Source organism: Gadus macrocephalus, chromosome 20 (genome assembly GCF_031168955.1).
Source record: "Gadus macrocephalus chromosome 20, ASM3116895v1".
NCBI classification, from domain to species: Eukaryota; Metazoa; Chordata; class Actinopteri; order Gadiformes; family Gadidae; genus Gadus; species Gadus macrocephalus.
Window position 1 is genome coordinate 5,169,657 of NC_082401.1, and position 25,274 is coordinate 5,194,930.

The 25,274-nt window shown below is 45.7% G+C and overlaps 2 protein-coding genes across 2 annotated transcripts; one reads left to right on the forward strand and one right to left on the reverse strand.

The window, feature by feature from the left end:
- Positions 1-1,470: 1,470 nt before the first annotated feature.
- steap3 (STEAP family member 3, metalloreductase) lies at positions 1,471-10,043 on the forward strand. The gene is made up of 6 exons (XM_060039306.1): positions 1,471-1,628; positions 2,201-2,777; positions 4,523-4,850; positions 8,146-8,345; positions 8,703-8,867; positions 9,215-10,043. Exons 2-6 carry the CDS (start codon positions 2,256-2,258, stop codon positions 9,488-9,490), a joined length of 1,491 nt encoding a protein of 496 aa, XP_059895289.1. The 5' UTR covers positions 1,471-1,628; positions 2,201-2,255; the 3' UTR covers positions 9,491-10,043.
- Positions 10,044-11,425: 1,382 nt separating this feature from the next.
- c20h2orf76 (chromosome 20 C2orf76 homolog) lies at positions 11,426-20,743 on the reverse strand. Its single transcript, XM_060039307.1, has 5 exons — positions 20,450-20,743; positions 18,128-18,178; positions 13,866-13,903; positions 12,373-12,454; positions 11,426-11,886 (listed from the first exon to the last, which is right to left on the reverse strand). The coding sequence occupies exons 1-5, from the start codon at positions 20,577-20,579 to the stop codon at positions 11,810-11,812; spliced, it is 378 nt and encodes a 125-aa protein (XP_059895290.1). The 5' UTR covers positions 20,580-20,743; the 3' UTR covers positions 11,426-11,809.
- Between the last annotated feature and the right edge of the window lie 4,531 nt (positions 20,744-25,274).

Consider the following 25,274-nt stretch of genomic DNA (forward strand, 5'->3'; position numbering starts at 1 on the left):
ACAGTTCTGGACCTTTGAAGCAAAGTACCCACATTTGTCTCCAACAAGTGGGAACCATTTGAATCTCCTCAACAATATCACAGAATTTGTGAGATTATGACAAATACAATGTATACCTTTGGTACAACCCACTACCGGGGTAGATTTTAACACCTACTGGGGTAGGTTGGACAAAATGCAAAAAAACAATGGGACTCTATTTGATATGCCGATTTAATGATAAGCATAAACAACAGGGGGGGGGGGGGGCATCAGTACCTCTTGTATACATGGCCCAGAATTTTGTGCAACGGCCCTGCACACATCTATATGCCTATACATGAAAAATGATAGGCTACATTCAGTTGCTGTAGGTATACAGAAAAAATAGAGTCGTATAACATACAATCCATTCTTTAATAAAGATCATATCAATGTTATGAACAAAATATAAAAAGCATAACGTTTATACTTTGTGTGTGTGTGCATTTGTGTCTCTCGAGAGAGACAGCTGAACAGTTGTTGTTTTTTGAGAACAGGGCAACATCTTCAACATCTTCTCTGGTAACAACTTTGTATGTAAGTGGATGGTAGTAACACTTTCAAAACATGAGTTACAACCTACCCCGCCCTGTCACCCATTGCTAAACTAACTGTATTGGCATAGTGCTTTGACATTAGCAAGGGAGAGATACACCATTCTTTACTAGAGAAACTATAGTTTGACCTGATATAAATCATACAACTTTATCTCCAACGGTAAAAGTACTAGAAAACAAACATTAAAATAAAAAAAAGTTACTTTCTTACCTTAAAATTTGGATTTGAACTCCTGGAAAAATTGCGCCTACTAGTGGAACATTTCACCCCATGTTACAACTAGCCTATCCCCGGTATACCCTATTCATAAAAAGATTTGGCGGACCGGTAGTCAATTTTAAGATGCAACATTTTAAACAAAGGATGTGGCTGTTTTTCAAGATGTTTTTTTGTCATATTCACAAGAATAAAAGCAATGCGATGCTTGAGTCTCAGGCTCCCTTCAACAATGCAATAATACAAAACAATACAATTTATAAGAGAAAAACAAGAAAAGTAACCTGGGACCTAAATAAACACACAAAGAGTGCAAAGACAGTGCATTTACAGTGCTTCATTGTATATTATGAAGGTTGCAACAAAGGCAAATTGTATGAACTAGGTTTCCACTTTCAGAACAATTCACAAATGTTTCCCTTTTTTCCACTAAAAATGAGTATACGGAGTCTATGTGTTGGAGGAAGTAACATGACTCGTATAGCCTACGATATCAAATAGGCCTATTACATCATTTTTATATAGGCTATATATTTTTATTTATTTTCTGGAAACTTTTCAAGCCCCTGTTCCCCGGTGCCCGGAGTCGGACCCTCTCCGGTCTGGCTATGGTCCAGTCCAAGGACTGGGGGTTGTGGATCGCTGTTCTAGACAGTTTGAAGGCCTATCTGGGTTTTATTTATCTCATGGCCACAGCTGGTGGGCGTGGCTTCAGGATATATAACAACTTTCAAACCCTTGTCTAGTCAATGCATCATGGTCCGGACGCATGACATGTGAAACACCACTACCTACTTCAAAGATATCAGAACGCAATTTTAACATCGCATAAGGTAGGCCTACGGTTTCTTCTTGTTGATTTCTAACGATAGGCCTATGTTATGGAAGAGGGTGTTTTGTTGTGTCGGCTTGGACCTTCCCCCGAGCAGAGGACAAGCAGGCTCTAGGTTTCGATTTATGGGGAAACCTTTTGGTTCCTATTCTGATCCAAGCCTACTCCGCGTTTTTGGAGTGTGCTGATATAGCGATTTGGAGATTTTAGGTTTTTATTATATTTGTGCAACAAATGTAACGGTTTTGTTTACCGATCTAATGGGTGCAATTGTGGTGGGCTTGTCAATGTGAACGTCTCTGTTCGTTTAGATGTCTATAAATGTTGTAAAATAATGCTTTTAACTACAGTTAATGTGGAATTATTTGAATTGCTATTATTTCATAGAAACAGTACAATTTATTTTATGCCTACTGTCTCACATTTTATTTATTTTTTTACTTCACCAAGAACAGTTGTTCCCAATGACCCCTTTGGTAAAAATGCTGTGTTTGTATACAGTCTGCGGTTTTGCTTTACCATTCACTACAATACACACGATTCTCTCTTCCATCCCATATCCTTACCTTGCAGTACCCTGCACTGACCTCGACCTGCACTGTGTCTTCCTGGAGACGCTCTGTCCATCATGTCTGTGGGGGGGATGAGAGCCCCCCTGCTTGTGGAGTCCGGACCCGAGGAGGAGGAGGTGGAGGTGGAGGTCCTCCACAGCGAGGAGGAGCTCAGGCTCAGTGTCCACCCTGCGGTGGGCGTCCTGGGCTCCGGAGATTTCTCCCGCTCTCTCTGCACCAGGCTGCTGGCCTCCGGTCACCGTGCGCTGGTGGGCAGCCGGGACCCCTCCCGTCTCCCCAGGGGCCTCTTCCCCGAGGGGACGGAGCTGGGGTCGCAGATGGAGGCGGCGCTGGGTGCGGAGAGGGTGGTCTTCGTGGCTCTGTTTCCTGAGCACTACCCCAGCCTGGTGGGCCTGAGGGAGGCTCTGGCCGGGAAGGTGCTGGTGGACGTCAGCAACGCGGACAGGCTGGGCCGCGGTGCGGGGGGGTCCAACGCCCACAGGCTGGCCCGGCTGTTCCCCCAGAGCCACGTGGTGAAGGGCTTCAACGGGGTCTCCGCCTGGAGTCTCCAGACCGGGGCCCATGATGGCAGCAGGCAGGTAGGGGCCACACAATACTTAATACTATTCAATGTTTGGATATCATTGGGATTTAATACATTTTTTATCAATCAATTGGAAATTCTTTTTATAATTTCTTGAATCTTGTTTTATAATAACTTGTCTCAATACTAATGGATGATCTACAAAAACTGCAATGGTTTTAGTTCAAATCAGTCAGCAGCACACAAGGGAATAATTAGTGTGGATATTAATTATTTTGATGCTATTGAATCATGTCTGCAAAAAGGAATCATTTGAGGGTGTTATAATGATAGGATATGGTATAAGTTGTTGGTACAATGTAAGTGTAAAATGAGCATGCTCAGGTATGTAGGGAATATGTGATTGTTTAATGATTTGGATAATTATACCATGCATCAATATTTGCTTAGTTTCTACTTTCATTGGTAATTAGTATTTATTGAAATACTTTGAACCGTTCATAGACATCATAAAGTACGTGTCAGGAGGACGTCAGCTGATTTCAGGTGATCTTTGACCAGAAGAGCATAGTAGTACTGCTCAACTGGTGAGAACGAAATACTAAGGTAAAAGCTGTTGGGTACGATTCTAGAGATGGAAAGACAGATGGCACAAAAGAGAAGTTCAGACGTGATTTTGAAGCTAAACCAAACCTCTCTCTCTGCAATTGGGAAATGCTTCATTTCAAGCCCCTGTGATAGGCAGGCACGATGGATTGACCCAAACAGGGAAGAGATGCCCTGATGGGTCGGAAATTAGCCAAGAGCGGTCCTAAATGTAAATTGGCTCATTAAGGGCAGGCACCTCCAGACATCACAGCCCATTTAAGCTTACTGATGGTTGTGCCATATCTAACCAATTTCGCTCAGAAATGGCTGCTTCTTATTTTTTTCACGTGAAATGTGTGCAATTATTTGTTTAGAAACTTTAAAATTGGACTACAAGTTCATTGCGAGGAATGTTTCAGATATAGCCTAGGTAGCACCTGCAACTAGCGTTTCGTAATACCACTTTGTACCTCAAGAGGTCAGGGTCAATGCAGTGTCTGGCCTGCCATCAAGGGGGTTGAAGTAGCACTGCCCAGGGAACATATTCTAGCCTCAGAGAAAAGATATTATAGAAATAGAAGCAAAATAAACTTGACAATGGCTTTGTTTTCCACTGCTGGAGAATGCTCTTGGCCAGTGAAGGGACCCTCAATAACCCTAACACACATTGCTTCCTTTAGACTGGTAATTAAACAGCTTTTAATGCTAACATTGTATACGTTGTGATGGCTAATACAGGTAGTTACTTATATTATGGTGGTCATATTTTTTGCCTAGCGTTTGTTGGTTCAGACAACTTAGAATGCAATAGGGATGGACACCAAAACCTTCTGTTATATGCTGCCCCCTATTTGTTTGTCCCACATTGACCCTTTTTAACATTTAAAAATAAATAAACTACACCCACTTTATACTTCATTCATTTTAGTATAAGATAATATAAACAGATGGGTTGACAATAATGTGTTGCACCTTGATTAAGGTTACTAGGATTTATTTCTGCTTATTTAGGTTAGGGGTTGGCTGCGTTCCAAAGTCTGATGGACTCGAGCCGCTTGTAAAACACGCCTAGTCCTGACTGCTCTCAAACCCTGACCCTCTCTCCCCCCTCCTCACCGCACTGCTCTGAGACCCAGACCCTCTCTCTCCCCTCCTCACCGCACTGCTATGAGACCCTGACCCTCCCCCCTCCTTATGCCCCGCCCCTGCCAGGTGCTGATCTGCGGTGACGGCCCTGACTCCAAGGCGGGGGTGGTGCAGCTGGCCCACCGCATGGGCTTCAGCCCCCTGGACATGGGCTGCCTGGGGGCCGCGGGGGCGCTCGAGGAGGCCCCCCTGCGCGCCTTCCCCTCGTGGCGGGGGCCGGTCCTCACCACCCTCCTCCTCTTCCTCTTCCTGTACGGCTACGGCTCTATGAAGTACGTGCTCTTCCCGTACCTGGCGTTCGGCCAGAACCACTTCTATCAGCTGCCCCTGGAGACCGTCAACCAGACGCTGCCGGCCGTCGCCATGGTGACCCTGGCGCTGGTCTACCTGCCAGGTAGATCCCCCACTGCTGTCCCCTGCTGTTATTCCCTCGGGGAGGGAGGACCTGTCAGGTGTTAATTCCCATGATGCATTGTTGTCCGATCCTGCCTCAGACTTTATCCACATCAAAACCCTTACATTAACTTAGGTGGGGGTAAGTCACTCATGTGCAAGTCACAAGCAAGTCTCAAGTCATAACCTTCAAGTCTCAAGCAAGTCCCAAGTCACTGTGGTGAGAATCAAGCAAGTCACAAGTCAAGTCATTGCTCAGGTCAAGCAAGTCACAAGTCAAGTCATACAAAAATCTGATGATCTAACCCAGTTTCCACTTTTAAAAATCTGTAAAGAGAGTGGTTCATAAGTTGAGTTTTATTTCAACATTAACAATGTCTTAACATTAAAGGTCCCATGACATGAAAATCTCAATTTATGAGGTTTTCTAACATAAATATGAGTTCCCCTAGCCTGCCTATGGTCCCCCAGTGGCTAAAACTTGCGTTTGGTGTAAAACGAGCACTAGCTGTTCTGCTCGCCTTTGAAAAAACGGAGGCTCAAGCGCGCTGATTTGGAAATCTGTGCTCATGACGTCATGAGGAATCTCAGCTCCTCCCCTTACTCTGCCTGGCCCGCCCAGAGACGTTGGCCCGCCAATGAGACTCGACCGTGCGAGCGCCACATGTGTGTGTGTGAATACACACACTGTAACGCAAGTGTTTCTTGTCGGTTCTTTGACGTGTCTTGTGTTTCCACAACGAGACTGTCGTGGGGGTTATCTAAGCCATGGTTGAGAAGGAATTGGGGGAAAGGAACTTTGGTTTGACTCGCTGAAGTACATGAACTGTGACATGCCGCCGGTTGCCGCGAGGCACCATCGCCCGGCAGCGGGCAGCCGGCCGCAGGCAGCGCGCGGTTCAGTCGACTTCAGGTTGATGTGAAAGTGGAAGAACCAGAGACGTCGCAGAACCCGACAAAGTCGTTTGTGATTCATAATATCGTCTGGAGGCGCACACAATATGTTATATGATATCGATATCTATGTATTATATGATATTATTTAGATATAGAGCTCCAGGACTGTAACGCAAGTGTTGTACACTTCCTTGTTATTTGGATAACCGTTCTGCTGTTGGTGTGAGTTAGCACGCCAACAAACTCACCAGAAAGGGATCTTTGCCGGGCAGCGCTTATGCACCTCCGCCTCCGGCGGTGGTCCCTCAGCGGGGCTCAAGCGGGAGACATTCGCCGCCAACAATCCCTTTCTCCTCCATGTCGTGGTTCATGTTCTTGAGGGAGTCAAAGCCAAAGTTCCTTCCCCCCAATTCATTCTCAACCTTGGCTGAGATAACCCCCAATACGAGTCTCGTTGTAGAAATACCAGATACGAGAGTCCGACGTGTTATGCGCCATCACACCAACAGCAGAACGGTTATCCAAATAACAAGGAAGTGTACAACACTTGCGTTACAGTCCTGGAGCTCTATATCTAAATAATATCATATACATAGATATCTATATCATATAACATATTGTGTGCGCCTCCAGACGATATTATGAATCACAAACGACTTTGTCGGGTTCTGCGACGTCTCTGGTTCTTCCACTTTCACATCAACCTGAAGTCGACTGAACCGCGCGCTGCCTGCTGCCGGCTGCCCGCTGCCGGGCGATGGTGCCTCGCGGCAACCGGCGGCATGTCGCAGTTCATGTACTTCCGCGAGTCAAATCAAAGTTCCTTTCACCCAATTCCTTCTCAACCATGGCTCAGATAACCCCCACGACAGTCTCGTTGTGGAAATACAAGACACGTCAAAGAACCGACAAGAAACACTTGCGTTACAGTGTGAGTATTCACATTGATGTGGACGTTGAAGAACCAGGAACGTCGGAGAACCCAACGCGGTCGTTTGAGATTCATAATATCGGCTCACACAGCTTTTGGCCGTGATAATATATATTATATGATATAGATATCTGTGTAGGCTACATGATAATATTTAGATATAGAGCTCCAGGACTCCCGTGTGTTCTAGAATATTTACAGAACACGGCTAAAGGCTGTGTGCGGCTCGCCATTGCGATACATCCACTGTAAACAGAGCGCATGGTGGCTGCAAGCTGCTCAGGGCCACACCCCCACCCTCCTCCTTGACACGCCCACCGAAACAGCGCATTTGGGGGAAGCTCAATGTGCGACTGGCTCGGAGTGGCTGTAACTCTGCACCACGGCTGAATTTAGGGAACGTCTTTGAATACTGTGTTAGTTGCCCACTAATACCTATATTAAAGAATACATAAAATAGCATGTCATGGGACCTTTAACAATAACTCAAACTATTCAAAACATTCCAAAACCATTATGTGAATAGGCCCAAAACCGAAGGCAGCTCTGTCCATCACAAATGTCCAGGTAGTGGTTCAACTGAATTTGGGGACTGGAACTTGAACCCTCTTAATTTTCTTGCAGTATGCTGAGAACAGCCCAGTCTGACGCTCTGGCTCTGACGGTGTAATTTTACTTGAAAATTACTTGAAATCCTTATCATAACCCAATTACAGCCACTGAGTTAGAAGTAGCCTACTGACATGAAAATTAAACAAGTCAATCATCTAGCCTGGCTCACTCTCGCGCATCTGTGTTCGCGCTCTTGCGTGATTGCGAGTCCATGTACTTGGAATGGGTGGAGTCAGAGTCAGCGTTGAAGGAGAGGGGGTAGGACCATTTGAGTTGTGTATTTTTAAAATCTGCTGGCGTATCGCAAATCCCATATCCAACCTTTAATCTAACTTTAAAAATGTCATTTCGAGTCATCTGTCTCAAGTCTAAGTTAAGTCTCAAGTCATGAAGACCAAGTCAAAGTCAAGTCGAGTCTTTTATCAGTGTTAGTCAAGCAAGTCTCAAGTCCTCAAATTTGCGACTCGAGTCTGACTCGAGTCAAGTCATGTGACTCGAGTCCCCCATGTCTAGACATTCACATGAAAGTGTGACAACCTCACGGTCTCGTTTGACATACATCAACACAACATGGAAGGGACTTAAATTAGCCGTGAAGTGGAGACCAATCGATACGTACATTGTGAACATGCAGGTTTCCGGGAGGGGGAGGGGGTGGGGGGCTGTACACAAGTGGCGCATTCTGAAAGCCAGGTTGTCTCAGTTGCTCAACCCACTGCACTAATGATGTGGGCTCCTAAAAAGACCTCCGACCTCAGAACCTTGGAAGACACTTGGACGACTCTTGGTTCCCTTCTGTAACATCATTCAATGAAGTGAAATTACCTTCTCAAAGATCTGATGCTCTTGTCCCCAGGTTTGCTGGCTGCAGGCCTTCAGCTGAGCAGGGGAACCAAGTATAGGAGGTTTCCCAGCTGGCTGGACTGCTGGCTGGGCAGCCGCAAGCAGCTGGGCCTGCTAAGCTTTCTGTGTGCGGGGCTGCATGGTATCTACAGTATGTGTCTCTCCATACGCAGGGCTGCCCAGTACAGCCTCCTCAACGCAGCCTACAGACAGGTGTGTGTTGGTGTATGTGTGCGCACATGTCCTCCATAGGGCTGTTGTATATCTTCAGTGTGACACCTATCTCTGATGTCCTCTCTGGACAGCGCTGCATTATTCACAAGTAACACTAGAGATCCTCACATTATGTAATATTATCTCAGATTAACTCAGATTATCAGGAGAGGACTGCTTGTTCATGTTGTAAATGCTCAATGAATAAATAAAGAAACTAATAATGTCCTTACATGTATCAGTATTAGCTGCAATCCACTATGCATCTTACAATACTTTTTGTATTTACCTTAACTCTTTGTACTTCCCTTGTTGGTTGGTTTGTTAACTGGTGGGTTTGTGGTTCTGCTTCTCTAGGTGAGGGCAGAGATTCCTAACTCCTGGGTGGAGGAGAAAGTGTGGCGGTCAGACCTTTACTTGTCAAGTGGAATTCTGGGATTTGGAGTTCTCTGTGTGTTGGCCCTTACCTCTCTTCCCTCAGTGGGAAACACCTTAAACTGGAGGGAGTTCACGTTTGTCCAGGTCAGAACAAAGCCTTATTATATAAACCATATATAAACTAATACATTATGTGTAACGTAAGAAAAGGATTGTGACGAGGCCAGCTAAACAATATAATGTGATTTGGGAACATGTAATTTCAATAAATGTTCACAGTGGCGGGCATGTATGCAGCTTAGACCATTCATTTAAACATTCCCTCATAGGTAGATTTTTTTTATGAGGGAATTTGACTTCACTACTTAATTCAGCGTGTGTGTGTGTGTGTGTGTGTGTGTGTGTGTGTGTGTGTGTGTGTGTGTGTGTGTGTGTGTGTGTGTGTGTGTGTGTGTGTGTGTGTGTGTGTGTGTGTGTGTGTGTGTGTGCAGTCGGGCCTGGGCTACGCAGCGCTGACGCTGACCGTGATGCACACGCTCTTCTTCGGCTGGGACATGGCCTTCTCCCCGGGCTCGTACTCCTTCTACCTCCCCCCCATGTTCGTCCTGGCCCTGGTGCTGCCCTGCGTGGTGCTAGTGGGCAGGCTGCTGCTCGCCCTGCCCTGCCTCGCCTGCAGGCTGACAAAGATCCGCCGCGGCTGGGAGACCAAGAGGCCCCGGACAGACCAGGAAGTAGGGATAACCAATGGGGTTGTGGCAGACGGCTGAGGAACCAGGATGTGAGAAAATGTGTGATGCCACAGGACTGTGGATGGATTCAGCCGATGGTGAACATGGATGTCTCTTTTTAGTTGTCTTTCTGACAGTACGACTGCTGACTGAAATATGCATTTTAGACCACATTTTGTTTCATTCTGTGAAAAACTTTTTAGATATTCAACTTTGAGTTGGAAAGACTTGTAATATGAATGACAATATTAACAGCCTTCGTCGGTCAAAGAGACCATTCAATGGTGTACAGTCCAGAGGTGTGGACTTTTTAATATTTGGATATGTTTAAATACATTAGAATCATTAAAGAAGATGGTTCATTGGTGGTGCCTTCGATCTATCTAAATAATTGTGGGTCGTCAGTCACACACAATACATGCAATAGGTACATTATATTTTATTTGGAGTTGATTACAGAAGACTACAGGGATAACTTGTGACATAAAACTAGAAACATGGCCAAGCTATTGTATGCTGCATTGAAGATATGTCAAATGGCCTTCAGATTCACTTACATCTGTGAATAAAAAATATAAATATGTCATAAATATATGGCCTGTTAATCTTTGAGTCTGTACAGGGGATTAAGGGCTATATAAATCAAATGTAATTGAACTCATTGGCACTGGATGAATCCTTAGGATGGGATTTGGTCCTTCAGGTTTGATGAAATAGTGCAATACTAATAAAGCCACATGCTTTATAGGACGGGGATAGTTTAAAATGTTAAGGTCCCAATGTGTGGGATGAAAGTCTTTTAGTATTCAAATAAGTCAATAACGGTGTTCTGTGCACTCCTAACTGGCTGTGTTTGTGTCTCACACACAAGGGGCTGTGTGTGTAGCGTGAGTGGGAGGGGATTTGGAGGGTCGTTAGTAAGATTCTCGTCAACAAAGGGCTAGCCAGCATTTTTTGTTATAGGATAAGTTATAGGTGATTTCCTTCATAACATTTTTGAAATCACTATCGATCAGCATTGACTACAAATATGAACAGGTCATTTTAAGCTCCATACCTTGATGAACAGGTGATTTCCATTTCCGCTGCCAGGTCTGAAATGTGTATTTTAAATATATGATCTCAGGACCAAACAATCTCTTAAAGAACCCTAATAATGTTGGTTGCAAAAATGTACTTGTGTACTTAAAAGTCCTCGAGTGTTGTTCTTGATTCAGATGTGGCTGTTTGAAGTTCCTGTCACAACGGGAGAGTACAAAAAATGAGATGTCTTCTCCATCTTTCAAGGAAGTGGTTTATCACCACTGTCACATGCCAGCCTCCTGCTATGGTGAGTGATGAGGGGGACTAATGGAACCACCAGTGGTGAGGCATATTTTACTGCATGGTCTAAGAGGTCTCCTTGATGAGATGCTACACCACCATCAGGACCACGCTGGGTTCACCCCGTTCTCCATCAGGTCCTCATGGACCAGACCTGATGGATACACAGGCGAATGTTTAACACTACACCACACACGCTGCCTTTACCTGTATAATACTTGCTATTTTTCAACAATATATGCCAAAATAATGGCATAGACAGCCATCCCTGCCCTGTTGGGGTCTCATCCACTGCTCCCCGCTGTCAATCATTTCATGAACTATCGCATTTTATCCTGTTTCGTCACAATATATTTTGTTTACACATGCAAAAGGCTTTACAATTAGTTTCAGGTTGCCTTCAGCGCCATTGGACAAGCAACAGGAATGTTTGAGACATACAATTACAATTGTCTATTTACCATTCATACTGTAATGTTTATCCTTATACACATGTTTATACTAATGGAGTGACTGCACTGTTTATCCTGTGAAATAGCAAATATATATCACTGAAGCAACACATTTGTACCCTGACTACTTATTTCAGGATTGCTATAATCATCCCAATTTTGGTTGGGGCAGAAACCTGTCACTGAAATAAGACTCCAATCTGGCCCATCAGCTTTATTCATCTTTAGATAATGTCAACGCATAACAGAAGAATATGAAATTGTAATCAAAAAAGTAATGCAGCAATCATAGTATACTACTTATTGAAAAGCTGGGATATTTAGGAGCGTTCTGCTGCATTTCCTGACTACGAAAGCATCGATCAAACTTAATATTCAACACAGGTGAACCTTTATTTTAAACAAATAAACCGTACACACATCTTCAAAACACTAAATGAAACCTTTCTGGTCTCTATTTGAAGGTCTATCTCGAAAGCTGCAGCATTAGTCCGTGTAGCGTGTTCCATTGAGCTCGTTGGTACGTTTCACACATTTTTCAGTGCAGCACGCTGTGCGTTTCCCTGTTTGGCATGTGCTGTCGTCACCACACAGTCTCAGGATTGGCCTTAAAAAGGCCATAGTCTTTTCCACTGAAGAAAGCCATCTCCGTTTCATTAGCTGTAACAACACAACGGTATAAACTTACAACTGAAATCAACTCCATAGGTACAACTGAAAAATATCGTTATGTATGATATTTATATATGAATGAAAATAATGTGACATGAAACATTTACTATCAATGGATGCTGGCTGCACTACCGTTATATCACTGACTATAATAACAGGTGTCTGCACATCCTGATGTTAACTCGCTTCGACCGACTTCACATTCGGCGGGTGATTGAAGTGCAGCGGGAACTTGTTTGGATGAGTGGTTCTCGAGGAAACGGCAACAACTGGCCCATACAGAAGAGGTATTGCACCCAGGAAAGTGCTGTATCGTTGAATGCTGCGAGCAGCAGTGAAAGGCTAAGCCGTCGGCTGGTTCCCAAAAGGAGGGTTTTGAACGGGCTGCACTATTAGTAATAAATTAGTGAATTGTTATACATGAGGTGGTGATAAATAAAGATAAGGTTGAGGTATTGGCCAGTATGTCCTCACCTACTCCAGCAGCTGCCAGAGTCAGTCCTGGACGAAGGATGAGTGTATCGTCGTCCTCCAAGCTCATCACCAACTCGTTGGTCTGGAAGTACAATATTCCTTTATTCCTTTTGCATTGGTTTGTTTCTTTCAAATTGTGGAGTCTCATTTTTCACGTAGGAATTATTCTATTCTTGTATAGCAGATTTATTTTGCTTAAAAATGAGATAATTTTGCAACAAAAGAAAAGTGCTGACTAATTATAAATTATTTAAATTTTTCTTTCACTGGCATTTGGTTGGTATTTACCCCACAGTATGGGTCTCTGTTCCCGAATCCCTCCAGGGCAACACCCCCTTTAGCCCCTCTACTATGGCCCCTGGTACACCCTCTCCTTGGCCCCTCTACCGTGGCCCCTGGTACACCCTCTCCCTGGCCCCTCTACCGTGGCCCCTGGTACACCCTCTCCCTGGCCCCTCTACCGTGGCCCCTGGTACACCCTGGCCCTGGCCCCTGGTACACCCTCTCCCTGGCCCCTCTACAATGGCCCCTGGTACACCCTCTCCCTGGCCCCTCTACTGTGGCCTAGGGGTGGAGAAAATAATCGATTCTTCGATGCATCGCGATTCTCTCAAGAACGATTCCGTCTCGAAGCAGATCAATTAATAATCTGATTTTAAAAAAAAAACGTAATTTGTTGTTCGCCAGAGAGGGATAATTTTAGTAATTTTAAAATTATTTAATTAATCTTCAGTGTGTATTGGCCAATCTGATTTGTCTTGACACGATTGCGATTCAGCCTACGCATAGCATGCGTGCTAACTCACAGCCAGACACAAGAACTCCTTCTAATTCAAGAGCAGCTTTTTCTTTAATGACATAGAAAATATAGATTAAAAAGAAAAGAAAACTGAAACTTATTTTTTACATGCATCCATATTGTGTTGTAATGCAACCTGCATTGATTATTGCATTGTTCATAGATAGTCATATTTGTGACAAAAACTTTTTCTCTAATAAAATATTAGATAAGTTAATACATCTGTTGATGTCTTTAATGATCATCACAAAAGTAGGAAGTGATTAGCAAACTCGGATGTATATATATATTTTTGAAAATCACGCATGGAAATGTAGTACATTTCCATGCGTGATTTAAAAAAATTAAATAACATAAATATATATAAATAATTATGCAACCATTTTTTATGTACATTGTACATAAAATCGTTTTAGAATCGAATCGTTGACCTCATAATCGGAATCGAATCATTAGGTGCCAAGCGATTCCCACCCCTACTGTGGCCCCTGGTACACCCTCTCCCTAGCCCCTCTACTGTGGCACCTGGTACACCCTCTCCCTGGTCCCTGGTACACCCTCTCCCTGGTCCCTGGTACACCCTATCCCTGGTCCCTGGTACACCCTCTCCCTTGCCCCTAATACACCCTATCCCTGGTCCCTGGTACACCCTCTCCCTTGCCCCTAGAACACCCTCTCCTGCAGAGTCCTATACCTTGGCTCCATGCGCTTGGTGAATGATCTTCAGTGTGTCTAGAAATGCAGCAAGAAAGGAACAAAGGTGTGTTAGGTCCAAAACATAAGATACAAGAAATGTTTCCACCGTCATTATATTTATTTATGATGTTTTTGATATAGCATTTTCAAAAACATTTATTTTTGAAGTAGCTTTTGTGCAGCTGAAATTGGTTCATTGGTGGTGCCTTCGATCTATCTAAATAATTGTGGGTCGTCAGTCACTCACAATACATGCAATAGGTACATTATATTTTATTTGGAGTTGATTACAGAAGACTACAGGGATAACTTGTGACATAAAACTAGAAACATGGCCAAGCTATTGTATGCTGCATTGAAGATATGTCAAATGGCCTTCAGATTCACTTACATCTGTGAATAAAAAATATAAATATGTCCAGCACCAGCGGCAGGTCCCATGCTGGAGACCTCATGGCTGTAGGGGGACGCAGCCTCAAAGCCCCTCTAAGAAAGAGGGACACTAACCTGTGGCATCCTACCGTGGCGCTGTCAACCCTATTGTGTAGGGAGGAGATAGCAGCGACATAGACCCTCAAGGTAGAGTGCGACCGGCCACTATCCAGGAGGAACTGCAGAAATTCCAGCACGGTGGTCACAGCGCAGTGCACTGGATCCACGGCCCTAGCCGCACTCCATTTGTTTCTGTACTGCAACCTGGTCCACGGTGCCCTGGCACTCATGACAGTACCCCTGACAGCCGCAGTGCACTCCCTGAGCAGTGGGTCGGGCCCTGCAGTGGCCAAGCCCAGAGCTGTAGGCGAGAGGGTTCGGGATGCCATATCTGACCCCCCAGCTGAGACAGGAGATCCCTCCTGTCGGGGAGGCGCCATGGCGAGCTGCAGCAGAGCCTGAGCAGCAGTGGATACCAGAGCTTCCCCGGCCAAAAGGGGGCCATGACAGGCCTTCATGGCGACCGAGTCCAGAACCAACCCCAGATAGGTAACCCGTTGGGAAGGGTCCAGGCAACTCTTCGATCGGTTCACCGTCAAGCCCAGCCGGGCGACGTGCGACAGCAGGCGGGCCGTGTCCTGGGCCACCTGGGACCTGGAGGGCGCACAGACCAGCCAGTCGTCCAGATACGGCAGGACCTTCATGCCCTGCGTCTGCATGGTGAGGGCTGCCGCCACAACCCTGGTGAAAACCCTCGGGGAGAGGGAAAGCCCGAAGTTAAGTACCCTGAAATGGAAATGCCGGCCCCGATAGGCAAACCTCAGGAACCGCCTGTGGTGTGGCGCAACCGGCACATGAAAATAGGCGTCCTTCAGGTCTATGATCGTGAACCACTCCCCCCTGGCAACAACCCTCAGGGTGTCCGCCGAGGTGAGCATGTGGAATGGTAAAACTTTTAAAAACGTGTTCAGGCCCCTTAGGTCTAGAATGGGCCGGAATCCACTGTCTGTCTTAGGTACCAGAAAGTACGCAGAGTAGAACCCCCCAGGTTGTAACTGAGGGTCCACTGGCTCGATCGCACCCTTGGCCAGGAGGGCGGATAGCTCCTAGGCCAGAGCTGCGGCCTTCGTCGGGTCGCGGACGACTGTCATCTTGACCTGGCCGAAGGCCTGGGGCCGGCGTTGGAACTGTAATTCTTACCCCCGGGTTAAGGTGGAAACCACCCAGGGGTCTATAGTACAGGCAGCCCAGTAACTGAGCTGCTGCTGGGAAAAACAGCCGACGACCGGCCCCCGTGGTCCTAGCGCCTGGCCCCCCGGCCTCTGTCGGCTCTGGAGGGGTACCGGTGAGGCTCCGCGGCCCGAGGCTGCACGGGCGATGGGCGTGCGGGGCCGTGAAAGTTATCAGCGGGCTGCTGGGCGGGCCGCCGAGACCTACGGAGGCCCTCATCTCGCGCTGGGTAAGAGCGTGGCTGGGAGCGGCCGGGGGGGCTCTAGGCCTGCCAGGAGCCCGACAGCTGCAGGTTGGTTTGCCTAGCTTGGGCAGCTCGCTCCAGCGTCTCCAGGGCAGCTGACCCAAACAGCTCCCCCGGTACCACTGGCACGGCTCTGAGGGCCTTCCTGCATGCCTCCGTCAGGGGCGACTGAGCCAACCAAACCTGGCGGCGAGTCTGGACATAACACGCCCCAATTCCCTGGACATGAGGGCAAAGGCCTGTAGGGCCGCATCGCTCAGGTCCTGCGTAGACGGCTCAACTGCAGCTTGTTGCAGCGAAGTCGAGAGCGCCAGCATTAGGTGGGAGAGGGAGTTGCCAATCCGCCCCATACGCGCTGCTGCGTCGTAGGCCTTCGAGAGCAGGTCGTCTGTGACCCTGCACTAGGGCCGAGGACACCTGGCATCCAGCCGCAAAGCCTGATCTGGGGTTAAAATGAGGGAGGCAATGGCGGGCTCAACGGATGGCATGCGACCCAGCCCATACTGCGCTGGATCCCGCATGGCAGCCAAGGCCCGAGCACTGGAAGAGGGACAGGGGAGAGCCTTGGCATCCTTCCAGCAGACGTGTAGCTCCTTTAAGTACTCCTCCGAAGGAGGGACAGAGAAAGGGGCTGTGGCAGGGCTGCACCTGAAAAAGGCGCTAGGCTGAGCCAAGTCTGCCTGAGGAGCATCAAACCCCAGGCGAGCCAGGGCCGTACGGATGACGCCCCCCATGGGGTTACCCTCTGTGCTGTTCCCAGAGCTCTGAGCAGAGGAGAGGGAGGCCTCCCCAAAAGTGTTCGAGGCTTCCTCCCCCGTGACACCCTCACTGAAGAGATTAGCTGATGCCACCAGCGACAGGACATCGTCCGTGCTCGGCACATCCCCCAAGGAAGGGTCAGGCTGGATGCCAGCCACCGCGCCACCCGCCCCAGGTTGCAGGGTCAGGAGGAGTTCCTGTATCCTCACCATGTCGGACGACAAGCGATCCACCTTGGATGCTAGCTCGTCCCTAGCGCTTTTCCTGGGGGTGGGCACTGCTCTACCCCGACGCCAAGAACGGCCGGGCTGAGCCGAAGGAAGTGGCGCCATTGATGGAAGGTCGACGGCTGTCGGATGTTCCACCGCTGCGAGCCTAGCCAGCCTGAGTGACAAGGGCATGGAGCCGCAGTTCATACAGGCCCTCTCGGTAAGGCCCTCCCTCAAATGCTCGAAGCCGAGGCAAGAGGGGCAGCGATCATGGCCATCGTCAGGCTCAAGGAGGGCCACACAGGCGCCACACACCTGAGCCATCAGCAGAACACTGGGAGAGGGAGCACTGCTTTCACCAGTAAGCTACTAACTCGGAAAAATATAACAGTGTTACTGGGAGAGGACGCGAGAGCGCAGTCTCCGCCAGCAAGTGACTTAAAATAATTACACACTCAAATATACAGCAGTGTTACCGGGAGAGGACGCTAGAGTGCCGTCTTCACCGGTAAGTGACTGAAAAGAAATACACAAGTGTTACAGGGAGAGGGCGCTTCCTTCACCGGTAAGTGACTGAAAATAAATACACAAGTGTTACAGGGAGAGGGCGCGAGGGCGCTGCCTTCACCTGTAAGTGACTGACCGAAAAAACTTTTTTTTCACAAAAGTGTTACCAAACAAATGTGGCACTGGTAACCCAGAAGACAGCCGAGCTGTTTCTATCAGGGAAGCTATCAAGAAGGAGCTACAAACGCTGGAAGGGAGCGGACACGCTGCCTCACCCACAAGGTAGGTTAGCGCTGTACAGTGTAGCCAGTAGTGAAAATAATCACAGCCGTGTTGCCAGGAGAGGACGCGAGAGCGCTGCCTTCACCGGCGGTGAGTGACTGAACGAAATATATATATTTTTTTAACAAAAGTGTTACTAAACAAAACTTGGAAGCTTCTACTCAAAGGAAGCCCTTTCCGCGCTGGACAGACAAACAGCCCCTGGAGGTAGAGTTCACCCGTTGCTCCGACCCTTGGTCGCGAGGCTGCACACAGTCTGGAGCGCGATCCTTACAAAAATACGAATACGCTATCCGCAAGTGGTACTACTACATGCGTCTTTGCGAGAAGATGAAAGGAACAGATCCTCTGTCGACACCGGGCTATATAGCCCATCCGGTGTCACGAGAGTCACATGTGACCTTGTTGGTATAGGTACTCGAACTGCGCATGCGCGAGAAGGATAAATCCAGTGCTTAATGCACCGCCTCTGGCGGTCAGTAAGGATGAAATAGAACCAGATGGTTACATGACACATTGCACATATTACTATTCATTCTAATATTGAATTTGCTTGCAGTAACATGAGTGACTGCATGTTATTCAAGATAAACTCACCATATCCAAACTTCTTAAAGGGAGGTGGGAGACCTGCTCTGGTGGCCACATCTGGGGGAAGACACAGTTAGTGACATTTATGGATTTGATATTCTATACTTCAGACTTATATTTGAGCGTACATTCACTCTGTGCAGGAGCCAATTCCATTGTTTTCATTCTTGCCACTTAAAGGTTGCATAGGTGATTTGCTTTTTTGGCCATTTTTGCAAAATTACTTGAAATCCTTATCATAACCCGCTTACAGCCACTGAGTTAGAAGTACTGACATGACAATTAAACTTGTCAATCATCTGTGGAACGTGCAGGGCTCGAAAAACTCCAGCCAATCATATCCATTGCCACCGAGTTTCATTGGACAGTAAGTACGTCAATCAAACGGTCGTACTGCACTCCCCCTCCCCCCCCCTCCCCCGCGCCCCCGCGCCCCGCGCGCGACCCCTTCGTGCAGTACTCGTGACCCAGAGCTCGTGACCCAGAGCAAGCTCCTGTTTGTTGTTATCCTGCGGTATCTACTGGAACTAGTTAATCCACATTTGGACCTAGCAGTAGAAGACAATTTCCATGGCAGACAAGACGCCACCATCCCCACCACCACCACCACCACCACCAGCAAAGAGAAGGAAAACTCTTTTTCAGAGAGTAATTGATAATAAAAACGTTGAAAGAGAAAAACTGAAATCAAGAATAATCCTAGGCGCTGCTTTTGAACGTTTGCGGCAACTGAAGGACGAGAAGGGTCTAAAAACCGATGCTTGTGTGGCGGTTGACCTAGTTTCAAAGTTTATACCGTTTATACTCGGTAATACCGGTGTTGAGACGAGTGTATTACTCGGTGTGAAAATGTCCACACCGCGGCAACCCTAGTGAAAACCAGGACTTCCAATACAATTATATGAAACAAACATACATTTTCTAAAAAATAGTAATGATTTATGTGACCGTTTAATGTTTATAACATCTGGTGCAACCATAGCCGCGAGAACGTATTCTCAGCAGGGGGTGCTGGGAAAAAAAACCCGGCCTGCACTAGACTCGCAACTCGTCACATTGATAAAAAAGATATATAGCAGCGCAGCTCAATTACACCAGTGCATGCGCGCACAGTTGAAAATCGATCGTTGTGTTCACTTCCTTCACACCATGGTTCACATCCAGCTGCTCACAGAACAAGTTTAGCGCACCACCGCTACCCTCACACTTTTTCATATAACCTTTTTTCAGCACTAGGACATATGAGCATTAAATAAATGCTGCGTCTCAACATGCCTTGGACAGCAGCGAGGATGACTCGCTTTGCCACGGGCCGAAACAGTTCGGAGCGACCACAGCCAGAGCGAACACAGCGGGGCAGAGGAGTGTCAGGAAGTCTTTGGGTGTACACATCAGTACGGCCTATTTGCACTACTGTTTAGTGGCAATGCAGTGTTTTATTCTATGCCTTTTTATTTTCGTATATTATTTCAATTAATACAATTTATTTATTCATGAAATCAAGATCTGGTCTTCAAATCTTTTTTCCAAATATAGGTCGTATTACAATGGGGTTTGTGTTTATATTCGGACCAATACGGTACAGCGGACGCTCACATGACGTTAAGCATTTCCTGGTGCATAATGTGACGCTTCAGAACCTAAAATCCCGTTTCTCCCCGTTGATACGACAACACATAACCGGCGTTTTCAGAAATCTCCACTTTGGCCGGAGTTTTTAGAAATGATCGTTTTCTGTGATAAGACAGGGCCTCGGACAGGGGGTGTTGCAGCACCCCCAAAACCCCTACTTCCCGCGGTACTGGGTGCAATTTACAGCTGAATGTAGTGCCATGTTGTTAAACGAAAACCTACGCTAGCCTGGCTCGCTCTCGCGCATCTCTGTTCGCGCTCGTGCATGATTGCGCGTCCAGGTACTTGGAATGGGTGGAGTCAGAGTCAGCGTTGAAGGAGAGGGGGTAGGACCATTTGAGTTGTGTATTTTCAAAATCTGCTGGCGTTTCGCAAATCGCGTACCCAACCTTTAAGGGTAAGTTGTCCTTAAAAGTAAAGGATTTGAGGCTTTAGACCTTGCTTGTCTTGCATATCTTGCACGTCTTGACCCGTCTTATGTTTTAATTTAACAATAATCTTTACTTTGAATACGTGTTTGAATGAGGATTGAATCGGACTCATACATAAATTAAGACACATTCTCTTGAATCTCATCTGGACATTCAGTTTTTTTGCAAGACATCAAGCGTAAAGTATAAACCCGCCCAAGATGGATCTACACAAGAAGAACAATGGACATCGTAGTCACGTATATACAATGGAGCACACACTCACCTGTTCGGACATAGTTGATGAAGTCCTCTACGTTCTGCTCTAGATCGACTCCACGGAACACCACAGGTTTGAAGTTCCTGTGCTCAAAGGACCTCACCAACCGCACGGTCACCACCGCTTCACCGGCCATAATGTTTGAACTCAAATGTAGACTTTTTCCTTATGATAAATTGCCTGCCTGACTGTATAATGTTCAGACCAGGCTTTTTCATATCACATTCGCTAAATGTTTGACGGTGTCGGTGTGACGTCGCTGCATGTTTTCTTTCAGCTTCCGGTGTTATAACAGACCAGAGCAGTCGCCCCCAGTGTTGCCAGATTGGGCTAGATTTCCCTCCACATCTGGCAACCTGGCAACACGGGTCGCCCTCCGAGTCAGACCTGACGTATAGAGCACCGAGCACCGAGACACACGTCTCTGTAGTGTAGACATGCCTTAAACTAAATATAAACTAGGCTACTCATTGGATATTTTAGCCAAATGTATTTCAAAAAATATATTCTAATCAAATATAAAATGATCTAAATTCCATTATTATGATTAATTGTATTTATTTGAGTTTAGTTTAGATATTTATTTCATATTGAAACAGTGTTTCGGCAGGTGCGGCTCTCTAGCCAATCAGAGAGCTTGTTACATCCCATGGCTAATTTGGGGTACAAGCCAACAGGTTGATCCCTATTGTTTTTGTAAGGATTATTAGGGGTCCAAGCCAACAGGTTGGATCCCTATTGTTTTTGTAGTGTTTTTTTTTATACTTCCCGCCGTAAATGGTGCACACACGCCAATTGCATGACTAGATCCAGGTCCGACACCGCTACTCAGATAACAAAATCCAGACACGCCGGTCCCTAGGTGGCGCTATACCAAGGAATACGCGTTTGGGGCTATAACGCCCACACCGGGGCTGTTTCCCAATGTCAAGGAAGCATGCTCAACGGCCGCCCAGCACTGAAATCCTAGTTCACTCATTTGTCACATCACGCATAGACTACTGCAACGCCCTCCTCACCGGACTCCCCACCAAACTCATCAACAGACTGCAGATCATTCAGAACTCAGCCGCCCGGATCATCACCCGCACCAAATCATCTGACCACATCACCCCTGTCCTCATTCAACTTCACTGGCTCCCAGTACACTACCGTATCCAATACAAAACCCTACTCCTCACCTACAAAGCTCTCCACAACCTAGCCCCCAGTTATCTCTGCGACCTCCTCCAAGAATACACTCCCTCCCGCTCCCTCCGCTCAACCTCTGCTGGACTACTATGTATCCCCACATCACGACTCACTACAATGGGTGCCCGGTCATTCAGCTGTTCAGCACCCAGGCTCTGGAACTCCCTCCCCCCACACATTTTTTTTTTTTCCACAATGTCTTGTTTTTTAAAAAAATGTATGATGACTATATGCTCTGTAAGGTGACCTTGGGTGTCTTGAAAGGCGCCTCTAAATGAAATGTATTATTATTATTATTATTATTAAGGACGCTACGTCATAGAACGCCGACAAGCACTGGGGCTGTTTCCCAAAGTGAAGGCTGCAGCCTTGCTAGGACGCGTCCTTGCTAGTCGCGTCCTATGGAGATGAGACTCGAGTGCTAGCTCGAGTGCTTCCTAGCGTTTGTAACGTCGGACTTTGGGAACGACTTGGTAGTGTGGAAGCGCTTCCGCTTCCGCTTTTTAATACTGCGTGTCCGCTTGTAAACATGTGCGCTTATGAATAAAACATGGCAGCAATCAAGCTGATCGATATTTATTTGACTTTTGTCTGTTATGAATGCGGTCATGTCTCCTTCGCATGGAGCCTCTTTGGGGAAGTCACAAAAGCTTTGTTGTGGTTGATCGAATTGTCTTTATTAAAAGGAAAATCCATTCAATTTTTATAAAACTAAGTGAAATTGTCTGAGAACTTAATTCATGCATCACATTTACAGTACGGTTGATTACTATTATGCAGGGGGAAAAAGACAAAGAAAGAGATGATAAACGTGTATTTATTTGGATATGTTATTTAACTGATCAGATTCATTCATTCATATATGCCTACAATCTACCAGTGGACATTGGAACAGTGCTTGTCGGCGTTCTATGACGTAGCGTCCTTAAAAGGGCGGCCGTTGAGCATGCTTCCTTGACATTTGGAAACAGCTGTACACGTTCAAACGAAGTGGAGTTATATTAGTTTTCAGAAATATTTTGTGCCGTATTGCTTTTTATAGATTCATCATGTTAATGCAAATAATCAAGCCTAAAGACCTGTGCCACTTTTCAAACGTTTTTGCAACTTAATGATACGTTGCTATATTTTGCATGGACGTAGCTGGTGTTAAACACCACTGTCACCAATGTCAATTTACTCGCTCACAAGATTACATTATTTATGTATACCTATTTATAATAATAATAATAATAATAAGACATAGGTTTTATATAGCGCTTTTCTCGGTACCCAAAGACGCTTGCCATTTATGTTTGTGTTGAATCGTTTTTTTTAGGGTCAGCCCAGCAAACGGAGGCTTTTGTGCGCCTTAGGGTGGCGCACAAACATTTGTTTACCGGTGGTCGAAGGGATAGTGCCACTATCCAATGTTGTAAAATTAATGCACAACCGATCATTTGCAATGTTTGTAATTTTTAATGAACGTATATAATTGTATTACTGATACAATGATATACTTATGTGTTCAAAGCACTGGTAGATTGTAGGCATATATAAATGAATGAATCAGATCAGTTAAATAATATATCCAAAGATATACACGTTTATCATCTCTTTCTTTGTCTTTTTCCCCCTGCACAATAGTAATCAACCGTACTGTAAATGTGATGCATGAATTAAGTTCTCAGACAATTTCACTTAGTTTTATAAAAATTGAATGGATTTTCCTTTTAATAAAGACAATTCGATCAACCACAACAAAGCTTTTGTGACTTCCCCAAAGAGGCTCCATAAGGAGACATGACCGCATTCATAACAGACAAAAGTCAAATAAATATCGATCAGCTTGATTGCTGCCATGTTTTATTCATAAGCGCACATGTGTTTACAAGCGGACACGCAGTAAAGCGGAAGCGGAAGCGCTTCCACACTACCAAGTCGTTCCCAAAGTCCGACGTTACAAACGCTAGGAAGCACTCGAGCTAGCACTCTAGTCTCATCTCCATAGGACGCGACTAGCAAGGACGCGTCCTAGCAAGGCTGCAGCCTTCACTTTGGGAAACAGCCCGAACCTCCCACAGTCCAAAACGTTATACACACAGATTCACTGGAGTCTGCTGCATCTTTTGGCATAGGCCACGCCCATTTGCGTCTATAATTATTATTTTTATTATACTTCCTTCCCTAAAACTGGGCCCACAGCCCAAACCGTAAATGGTGCGGACACGCCAATTGCATGACTAGATTCAGGTCCGTGAGGTCTACGCAGACGACAAAATCCAGACACGCCGGTCACTAGGTGGCGCTATACCAAGGAGAATTTTCGCCAGAAGGGGGCGCCATAAACGAGGAAATATGTTCTGAAAACGCGTTTGGGGCCTCACCGAACCTCTGTCACAGTCAAAACCTTTATATCCACAGGTTCACGGTAGCGTTTTGAATACATGCTTCGCGTTGTGCCGGCGAAATGCACATCGCTTGGACCCCTGGATAACTGCTTGCAGTTCTAGTTTGCATTGTTTTACCAGTGCAAGGCCCAAAGTGTCACGGAAAGGCTAAATGGAGAGGCTAAAAGGAGAAGCTAAATGACTAAGCACATCGAATAGCTAAAAGGAAAAGGAAAAGCAGCGGGGAAATGCAAATGTCAAGGAAATCGCCCTTTTAAATGTCTGATTAAAATCTGTATTCTTAAAGGCACCCAGTGCAACTTTATGTAAACATTCAATGAAAAATAAACATTCAATTTCTAGTCTTTTTTACACGTAGTAAGTTTCAATAACTCCATACCATTACATATCGACATTCAAGGAGCAAAGATGAGACGTCGTTGTGTGGTGAGAACTGATAGAAAATCGTAAATAACAACAATCGCCGGTGGGGAGAAGCCATTTTTCCATTGACTGGAAGCCTGCTTTATTTATTGTAGGTTACAAAAAATAAAGAAAATGGCGGCATTGTTGTTGTTATCGATTTTGTATCAGTTCTCACCACACAACGACATCTCATCTTTGCTGCTTAAATGTCGGTATGTAATGGTATGGAGTTATTGAAACTTACGTGTAAAAAAGACTAGAAATTGAATGTTTATTTTTAAGCCTCGAAAGTTGCACTGGGTGCCTTTAATCCCATTTGTGAATCAAGTTATTTATTTATCTTTTTAAACTGCATTTTCAAATTTATTTTTAAATTGCATCATTTATTTATGAATTCATTAATGAATTTTTAAATAATGTACTTATTGACTGTTTTAAGTTGTTTTTGTAAATCCCATTTTAATTTGAGCTACTTATTGATGGATTAATATTTCATTGGTAAATAATTTTTATTATTCCTCTTTTTATTGCCCATTAAAATATCAAATAATTAAGTATTTTGTATTTCTTTCTAACTATTTCCGTGACACTTGTGGTCCTCCATAGGTATGGACTTATGTGTCTGAATAAAGATAGATGGATAAAAACGTTATTAATTTTTTTAATAATATAACATACAAAGAATATATAAGAGATATTCCCATGGCGGTTGGCCCCTATGGTTGGCCCAGTAGGCCTACCCCTTGCCCCAGTACCCCTTGCCCCCATCCCAGTTTCCAAACCAAGGGATTTGATTGGTTTCTGCTCTCACTTATCCGCCAATGGGCCGCGTGAGCCTTCAAGGA

Bases quoted from the DNA above. Each gene is read 5' to 3' on its own strand.
- steap3 (XM_060039306.1), top strand. From the start codon at position 2,256: ATGTCTGTGGGGGGGATGAGAGCCCCCCTGCTTGTGGAGTCCGGACCC. The intron at 2,778-4,522 runs GTAGGGGCCACA...CGCCCCTGCCAG, and splicing joins CCCATGATGGCAGCAGGCAG to GTGCTGATCTGCGGTGACGG. The intron at 8,868-9,214 runs GTCAGAACAAAG...GTGTGTGTGCAG, and splicing joins GGGAGTTCACGTTTGTCCAG to TCGGGCCTGGGCTACGCAGC.
- c20h2orf76 (XM_060039307.1), bottom strand. From the start codon at position 20,579: ATGGCCGGTGAAGCGGTGGTGACCGTGCGGTTGGTGAGGTCCTTTGAG. The intron at 18,179-20,449 runs GTGAGTGTGTGC...GTCTTCCCCCAG, and splicing joins CATCAACTATGTCCGAACAG to ATGTGGCCACCAGAGCAGGT. The intron at 13,904-18,127 runs GTGAGTTTATCT...CTGCATTTCTAG, and splicing joins CTTTAAGAAGTTTGGATATG to ACACACTGAAGATCATTCAC.